At 40.9% G+C, this 9901-nt stretch overlaps 1 protein-coding gene across 1 annotated transcript in view; it reads right to left on the bottom strand.

Annotated features, from left to right (window-relative positions):
- Positions 1-542: 542 nt before the first annotated feature.
- LOC104995507 (antigen WC1.1-like) overlaps positions 543-9901 on the bottom strand; it is a gene marked incomplete at its 3' end in the record, with an annotated part of 71446 nt that continues 62087 nt past the window's right edge. The window contains 4 exon segments of the mRNA XM_010849383.1: positions 543-860; positions 952-1260; positions 6517-6580; positions 6582-6829. Coding sequence (XP_010847685.1) covers positions 543-860; positions 952-1260; positions 6517-6580; positions 6582-6829 — 939 coding nt within the window.

Here is a 9901-nt window from a genome sequence, read left to right as displayed (position 1 = left end):
TTTGCTTCAAGAGAAGCCACCACGATGAGAAGCCTGAGCACCACAACTAGAGGGAAGCCCCCACTCACTGTAAACAGAGGAAGCCCGTGTGCAGCAACAAAGACCAAGTGTAGCCAAAAATAAATAAATAAATCTCTAACAATAATAATCTTGTGTGAGATTAAAATGTCCTGAATTTCAATGGATGTCTTTGTAGTTAAAAAGTGCATGCTGAGTAAAGGAACCAGATATGTATAAGTAGTTTTATGAAAGTTCAGAAAGAAAAAAAATGCTGAGTGAGATATAAGCTCATTACTTATACATTGCTCACTAAGATTACATGTAGGTAAATAATAATGTTTATTTTTAAATGTATTATTCCTCTTAATATTTCTTGTCATGACTTGAAAATGGATTAACAATTAGAAGAACCGTTTCATAAAAAATAAAGATATTTTGTGAAATATCTACCTTTTGAAGCCAGTTTTCCCTCACTCTCTGCTATTGGGGACATTTCACTCCAGGAGCATCCTGAGTAACAGTAGCCCTTCCCCCTCTCTTACCTGAGCAGATCACAGAGGCTGTGTCGCCATGGGAACAGTCAGGACCACCCAGGACAGTCACAGGGCAACTCCACAGAAAGGACTCTGCCCCCAAGCAGTGAAATTGGACTGTTGAGATCTGATCACCTCCTTCCATAAAGTGTGATCCTCTGTGGGTAGAGATGGCAACTCCACAGCCGAGCTGACGACAGACAACATTGGCATTGGCCAGAGTCCAGTGGGAGGCACAGAGCGCCCTCCATTGTCCAGAAATGTTCATCTCCACCTGCCCCTCACACTGAGAGGAGCCGTTTGTCATGAGCTGGATTTCTGAGTATGCTGGTAGGAGAAGATAGGACTTCAGCAAAATCTCACAATTTCTCACCTGAACAGAGTGTGCAGGGAGGTTAAGTCCTGATATATATCTCACCTGAACAGATGACCTGAACAGCTCCACTGTGGTGACAAATGCCCCCTGGACAGGGTACTCTGGGGCAGAAGTGGAGCTTACGTTCCTCCCCTTTACATCTGAACTCTTCAGCCCAGACCCGGCCATCTGACTCTCTGAAGGGCACGTGTCCCAGCACAGACACAGCCTTGCCACATCCCAGCTCCACACAGATGACCTGGGCAATGGGGAGTGCAAAGTTCCCATCAGACACTTGGGTCCAGTGTTCTCCAGAATGTACTTCTACTCAGCCTAAGCAGGGTCCATCCCCTTCAACCAGACGAACAAATCCTAAGAGGGAACAACAACAAAACCAGTGAGTCTTCATGATCCTGGCTTTACAAATGGAAACAACACATCACAGGCAGTGATGTGAAAGCTTTTCTTTTCCATATTAGGGCATGGAGAGAGAATTTGACAATTAGTGTCACACTTGCATTTTCATGAGCAAGTTTCTGAAGAGAAATTCAGAAAAACCTGCAGGATCAATGCGGGAGGGCTGAATCCCAAGAACTTACGCTCTGAGATTGTTTAGAAATGTGAATTCCTTGGTCTAGAAACCTGAAAATTACTGGGCCCAAGACAGATCACTGGAATAGCTAAATATATATTTTAGCATTGGGTGCAGAAGTAAATTTTCCATTTAGAATCTGGGACCTACAGACCCAAGGAAACTATGTAATATGCAGGCACTTAAATTTGAACACAGAGATATGCAGAACAGAACCCACCCTGAAGGACATGGGCTATGATCCAGACAAGTTTAGAAAGCTTTCCTGGGACTTGTGGGGCTAATATTCTGATCAGTTTTGTCTCACAGGACCTAGTCCCCAAGTGACTTAGGTTAGGAAAAATCCTAAGGCTGGATCCATGAGTGCATGCCAACTTGTAGACAGGTGACAGCTCAAGAGTAGAAATACAGACACTATCACTAAATCATTCTTATGGCATCACATTTTGTTTTTCCCATATGTTTATGGTAAAAATTCCAAGAATTCATTAGGTGATCTCAGTGGGAAAGATGATGAGTTAAGAAAGTTCAGAGAGTCATAGAGAGGGGATTGGTCCTGATCATCTCTCTTGAAATCCCAGGATTTATCAATAACCTGGGAGAGAGGGAGTTTTCAGTGGGAGTTTTCCAGACAGCTGTGTTTATAAATCACTTCCTATTAGAGGCTTTTCTTCTGAGTCAGGAGTCACAGAAAATCCTAAGAGATGTTAGTAATTGATTTTAATACTGTCACTGTGAATGGGCTTCCTAGGTGGCTCTAGTGGTAAAGAACTCACCTGCCAAAGCAGGAAACATAAGAGATGTGGGTTTGATCCCTGGTCTGCGAAGTTTCCCTAGAGGAGTGCTTGGCAACCCACTCCAATATTCTTGCCTGGAGAATACCATGGGCAGAGTAGCCTGGCAGTCTACAGTCCATAGCGTTGCAAAGAGTTGGACATGACTGAAGCAACGTAGCATGCACTATCATTATATTAATTCTGTATTCCTATCCAGAGAAAACTATGCATTCTTCTCAGGCACACATGGGGTATTCTCCAGAATAGAGGATTTGTGAGGTTACAAACAAGTCTAAACAAATTCAAGAAGATTAAATCATTTGAAGAGTCTTTTATCACCACAGTGGAATGAAACTAAAAATCAGAGATGATAAGAAAACAGGAAACTAAATAAATGTATAAAAATTGAATAACACACTCTTATTTGGGGATTGCTTTTTCTATTTCCATAAACAATGCCACTGGACTTTTGATAGGGATTGCATCAAATCTGTACATCACTTTGAATAATACAGACATTTAACAATATTAATTCTTCCAGTCTGTGAACATATGATAACTTTCCATTTACTTGTATCTCATTTAATTTCATTCATGCATGTTTTATAATTTTAAAAGAATCTGACACACTGCCAAAAATAAAGGAATAGAAAAGAGGAAGAAGCCAGCAAGCAAACAAGCTATAACTTGGAGAGTCCCAAGTCAAAGAAGTGTCAATATGAATAAAATATAAATATTTAGGGAAATACTAGTGGAATAAGTTTCTAGATATTACATCACCCTCTGCTCCTCCTATCTGCCAACTAACTCTGCCATCCTTTTTCATTTCTTCCACTTCAGATAAGCAAGCACCATCTTAAGAAATACAGATGGATGAAAAAAAAAAAAAAGAAGAAGAAGAAGAAGAAGCAACTGCTGTAGAAGTTAAGTGTAAATGAGGCATGTGGCAGGTAAGATGGGATCACAGGAAGTTTTGAAACTAAAGGAGGGAAACCAAATAAAAATCCATCACTTGGCCAACAGAGGAACACATTTTGAAAAGAATGATGGTAACTCACTGGAAAAAAAAATTAATTCTTCAAATACAACTCCCTGGTTTCTGAGTGTGTTCTGATTATTTTTTGCTAGAGTTTTTACTGGTAAATGATTGCCTAGCAATTTCCAGCATCCAACCAAAAAATTACTAGAATTCCCCAAAAAGGAAAAAGTAACTCATTACAAGTTTTTTAAAAGAATAGTTAAAAATGGATTCTGAAATTTAAGAGATGATTGAATTGGCTGATAAAATCTTTAAACCACTAATGAAGCTTAATGAAGCATAAAAATAAACATAGAGAGAAAACTAAAAAGAAAAACAAATGAGACTTCTAAAACTAAAAATACAAAATCTGGAATGAACAATTATTTGGATTAATTTAACAAGAGGTTAGACATTGCAGAATAAAAGAATTGGGACTATCTAAGCACAAGCAGAAACAGAAAAAAAGAAAAATATGAATGGAAGCTCAATGGCCTGTGGAAAAATATCAAATTATATGTGTTTTTAAAGATTCAGAATAAGAAATGAGTCAGAGAAAACGTTAAAAGACAGATGGAATTCCTCCAAATTTAATGAAAGTTGTAAACCCACTGATCTACAAGGTTAAACAAATCCCAATTGAGATAAAGAAAACATTCTTAGAAAACCCTATAATACAATTGCTGAAATTCAGTGATAAATATACAAACAAAAAGACAGTCTTAAAAGCAGTCAAAAAATTTGTCACATTATATAGAGGTAAAAATGGTAAGTTGTCCTTACTTTTTGTCTGAGGCAATTTAAGTCCCATAACAAAGTCAAAACATATTTAAAGCATTGGACCTGGGAGTGAGGGAGTTAACCTAGAATTCAGTCACATATGAAAATACTTTTCAAAATTGAATGAAAATTTAAATGATTTCAGATAAATGATGATAGACTTTGATGTCATCAGACATAACACTGCACAAAATAGTTACAGAAAGCTCTTCAGACTAAAGGCAAATGATAACAGATGACAATGTGGATCCACCCAAAGCTATGGCTGCTGCTGCTACTGCTAAGTCGCTTCAGTCGTGTCCGACTCTGTGCGGCCCCATAGACGGCAGCCCACCAGGCTCCCCCATCCCTAGGATTCTCCAGGCAAAAACACTGGAGTGGGTTGCCATTTCCTTCTCCAGTGCATGAAAGTGAAGTCGCTCAGTCATGTCTGACTCTTCGCGACCCCATGGACTGCAGCCTACCAGGCTCCTCCGTCCATGGAATTTTCTAGGCAAGAATACTGGAGTGGGGTGCCACTGCCTTCTCCAAGCTATGGAGACTGCACTAAATAGTACCTCTTTGGGTAAATATAAAAAAACTTCTCTCGTTTTTAAAATAATAGAATATATAAGGCAAAAATAATAGCAACACATTATAAGATTTGTAATGTAATTGTAAGTAGAACATATGACAAAATAGAACAAAGGACAAGAACAGGCAAACGGAAGTTTACTATAGTACGTGTGACATTGTGTGTTGTGACAAAATGTCATCTCAAAGTAAACTGTGATTAAAGAGTAAAAATTCAACACTATTAAAACTCCTTAAAAGGTGATATGGCTAATGAAACCATAGAGTAAATAAAATAGAGTACTAAAAAATACTCAATTAAAGATTAAAATAGGAACCAAAAAAATATAGAACAAATAGCAGGCCAGCATACTTAAATCAAAATATATCAATAATTACATTAAATTTAAATAATTTAAAGACTCCAAATAAAAACAAGACATTCAGACTAGATAAAAATATATGAATAAGTCCATACGCTGTCTACAAATATCTGTTCAGTTCAGTTCAGTTGCTCAGTCGTGTCAGACTCTTTGCAACCCTAGGGACTACAACCTACTCTTTGTAGGGACTACAACCCACCTACTCTTTGCAACCCTAGGGACTACAACCTACCCCTTTGTAGGGACTACAACCTACCTACTCTCTGTAGGGACTACAACCTACTCTTTGCAACCCTAGGGACTACAGCACGCCAGGCTTCCCTGTCCATCACCAATTCCCAGAGCTTGCTCAAACTCATGTACATTGAATCACTGATGCCAACCAACCATTGCATCCTCTGTCATCCCCTTCTCCTCCTGCCTCCAGTCTTTCCCAGCATCAGGGTCTTTTCCAATGACTCAGTTCTTTGCATCAGATGGCCAAAATATTGGAGTTTCAGCTTTAGCATCAGTCCTTCCAATGAATATTCAGGACTGGATTTTCTTTAAGATTGACTAGTTTGATTTCCCCATAGTCCAAGGGACACTCAAGAGCATTCTCCAACACCACAGTTTAAAAGCCTCAATTCTTCAGTGCTTGCTTTCTTTTTAGTCCATCTCTCACATCCATACATGACACTGGAGCCAATTTCCACCTTGGCTCAGGCCAAATACACTTAGACAAGATTGAGCCCTTATCATGTATCATTTCATACTCTATTAACCTCAATGCCCTTAGTTTTGCTCCAGCTTCTGTGTTGTAATTGCCAAACTTCAGGTTTCCTGCAGCCTCAGGATCCCCACAAATAGGATGTGAGCTCCCCACCCAGGTGAGCCAGTGTGATGAGATTAGCACCTGACATAAATCCCACTTCTTGTCCTTCCCTGTGACCTAGTGACCTTCAAACACACCAAGGATACCCCCTCAAGCCTTTTCATAGTGTAATTATACACATATCATGATTATTGTTTCTTGTTCATGGGTTTTCACACCCCATTTTGGGTCATCTTTTCTATTGCCACCTCTCCCTTGTACCCACTGCTGGCACTCTGTCTCTCTAGGACCTGTGAGTATAGTACACTTAATTTGCCTGCACCTTTCCTATATCCCCTTGTGTACCTGCACTTGTCTGACCATCCCATGAAAGAATACAACAAGCTCCCATGATGAACCTAATTCCTAGAAGTCCAGCTGGGCAGTTGTACATGTATGAAGTATTTGACCTATATCCCCACTTCCTATGATTTATAACAGAGACCTGAAGGGTTCAGTGACCAGTGGGTATGGAGACTTAAATCTAGTGATAAGCAAGACCTTTGGCTCCCATGAGCATCTAGCATTCAATGCATCACTGGCTCACTAGAATGTTCACCCAAGAATGTTCTAAAGGCTGTGATCCATATTTTCGTAGTTTTATTCAGGGGGTGAGACTGAGGCTTCTCCTACTTGGGATTCCATTCTTGATCAGACAGCCAGACAGCACTTACCTGAGCAGGATGCTCCAGCATCATTGTCATGGGAATGACCCTTGGTCTTCAACAGTAGAATAACTACACTCTGTGATAGCTGACTCTGGCCCTTTGCAGTGAATATAATGAAACCAAATGGGTCCATTTCCTGGTCCAAATTTAGCCCGTTTGGGAGCATCAACAGCAGACCCACACCCCAGATGTCTGCACACCACAGCTGCCTCCTCCAAGCTCCAATTCAGATCATTCACTGTTCCCCATTCTCCTTGGTGCTTCACTTCCACTCTCCCCTCACAGCTGTGGGATCCATCCTTCAGCCTCAACTCCAGAGCTGCAAGAGAGACACAGACATAGGACAGAGCAGAGATTTTAGGAGATCATGAACAAGTATACTGGTAAGTATTTAAAAAATGAATATTCTGATCTCTGAAAAAAAAATTTCCAGTGAATAGCATTTGTTGACTTCTGTGGTATAAATATTCCCACCATGGCCAACTCTAAGCTCCCAGTGTGCCTTCACTGAATCTGGAGCAGGAAGGGAGGCACTAGGTATTTCTCCTGGGCCTATAGAACCAGCTCCAGGGACACCACTGAGGATAGGCCTTCAGACACTCTGGATGCTGCCCTCCCTGTAGATGTGCCCAAAGCTACTAGGGCCCAGCTCTCAAGTTCAGCGGTTTTTTGTTTTTTTTTTTTTTTGATTGCAGTTATTTTTATTATTTTTATTTTTTTTCTTACATGATATTTTACATGTTTCAATGTCATTCTCCCAAATCTTCCCACCCTCTCCCTCTCCCACAGAGTCCATAAGACTGTTCTATACATCAGTGTCTCTTTTGCTTTTGCACAGCAACACATAACTAATGCAGGGCTTCCCTCCAGAATCAGAAGACAGGAGTGAACAATCTGGAAGTTTATACATGAGCCTTCTCTGCTTCATCCAGGTGAGACTTCTTCCTGTGTAACCAGGTCTACTGCCTGGTCCTACCTGGAACTGGGACCAAAATCACCTCTCCCCGTCACAGCAGGTCTCACCCAGTGTCCCAGGCTCCTGCCTTCCTGTTGGGAACTGAGAAGTGAATTTACTGAGACCTTGAATCAGCTCATTAGCTCTGAATACAGGTCAGAAAAGAAGAATTTTTTGAATAATCTAACGAGACGTGGTCCCTGGGACACCATTCACACCACTCAAGTCTCTGGCCTGCCCCATGTGCTCTCACTCTGGAAACAGAAGTGGTGAGTGACAGAGGGAAATGCTGAACTGGAGAAGATTCTGCTGTGTAGACAGCTCAGGCCAGAGTCTACCACAAAATACCACAGTCTGGCTGGTTAAAGAACAGAAATGTATTTATCTTATCACAGTTCTGGATGTTGGTAAGTCCAAGGTTAAGGTGCTGGCAAGGCAAGGCCATGCCCATTTGAGTTCTCTGCTCTTGGCTTGCAGGTCATGTGTGCTTCCCTCACTGTGTGCTCACCAGGCCTTTGTTAGGATATGGGAATTCTGAGAGAAGGAGGGAGATGTGTCTCAACATCTTCTTATCCTGTTATGTATTGGATAAGGGCCACATCATTTTGGCCTTATTTAATCTCATTTATCCCCTAAAGGCCCTATATTCTACCCAGTCACAATGGGAGGTAGGACTTCAATACTGAAATTCAGAGGGACACAGTTCAGTCCTTAGATCTGCAGAGGCTCATTCTCAGAAGGAAATAAAGGTACAAGGGAAGAAGGTAAAGGATACAGTAGATACAGGAGGACATCCTGTGATGCTTACTCAGATTTATTAGATCCAACACTGAGCTGAGAGAAAGGGATTGAAATAGGATAGTAAAAGGACACAAGAATGTACTTTTATTAGTATCAAAATTATCTGTTGGAAGGCATGTCCTGTGCTGTAAATGCTGAAAACAGTAAGACCATATTCCTGCCTTTATGTACTTTTTATCTAGTTGATGGCACAAACAAGTAGATGATTTCATTACTGTGATAATTTCCTAGAGATTATCTCATTAATGGTGGGTTTGGGCATTGAATTTATTTTGTCTGCTGAAAAGAAAGTGGAATAAATTCACTAAAAATTATCTTCAAAGGGACAAAACTGACCAGGTAGGATCAAAATGTCAGTTCAAACCTGCAGGTAAAATGGAAATCCTCTGAGATAAGAGGCATGGGTTGAATCTGGTACCAAAATTAAAAAAAAAAAAAGTATTGGAGTATTCATGTATTTGCTAAAGAAATGGATTTCATACTATAAAAATTTCTCACAAAGAAAATCACCACCTTCAAAGGCCAGCATGCACACGGAGTTCAGAAATGACTCCCACATCAAGATGAAGGAAGAGAGGGAAGTAAGGAACGAGAGCAGAAAGGAAATGTAACAGAGGCTATGGTGAATGTACGAGTTGACCTGGATGATGATCCCATTCTCCCCTCCTGCAGTCTTTGCATCTTCACCCCCTCACCATTCTGCACCCCAGTGCCTCAGTCTTTTTCAGCTGAGGTGAAATGCCTTCCAAATCTTTCTCCTGAACCCCCTGAAAGCTATACCTTTTTTCATACAAGTTCCTCTACATTCTTCTCTGCTCATTGTTTCTACAACCAGATTTCTTCTAACCACTGTTAATCACTTCCAACAATCCAGTACAGAGGCTGAAATTTCTCTTCCATATCCAACACCTAAGATTGAGAGGAAGAAACTCCAAGAGTTCAATTTCAATTAAAATAATGAAAAGACCTGCTATTCTAATATTATTTCTGCTACATCAACACCACTGTGACTTACCATCACATCACTAACACAAGTTCCTGAAAATACAGAAAAGACAAACCAGTAGGAGGAAACTGATGACAAAGATTAACAGACAGAGGAGGGCGGTCCTAAAATGGCGGAGGAATAGGACAGGGAGACCACTTTATCCCCTACAAATTCATCAAAGGATAGTTTAAATGCTGAGCAACTTCCACAAAACAACTTCTGAATGCTGGCAGAGGACACCAGGCACCCAGAAAGAGAAAGCCCATTCTCTTCAAAAAGAGGTAGGACAAAATATAAAGGACAAAAAGAGAGGCAAAAGAGTTAGGGACAGAGACCCGTCCCAGGGAGGGAGTTGTGAAGGAGGAGAAGTTTCAAAACACCAGGAAACCCTCTCACTGGTGGGTCTGTGGGGAGATTTGGAATCTCAGAGGGCAACATAACCGGGAGGAAAAAAACAAACAAACCCACAGAATATGCGCTTAACTGCAACTCCCAGCAGGGAAGTAGCCCAGATGCTCGTGTCAGCCACCAGCAAGTCGGGGCTGAACAGGGAGGCGCGGGCTGCATTGTTTGGGGTAAGGACCAGACCTGAAGGCCCTAAGGGAAATCTGAGGGAGCTAACGTGAGATAGCAACCCAAACCGTGGG

This window comes from Bison bison, unplaced genomic scaffold (assembly GCF_000754665.1).
Source record: "Bison bison bison isolate TAMUID 2011002044 unplaced genomic scaffold, Bison_UMD1.0 scf7180017864281, whole genome shotgun sequence".
NCBI lineage: Eukaryota > Metazoa > Chordata > Mammalia > Artiodactyla > Bovidae > Bison > Bison bison.
The sequence above is the reverse complement of the archived record's forward strand: the minus strand, read 5'-3'. Positions and strand labels throughout refer to the sequence as shown.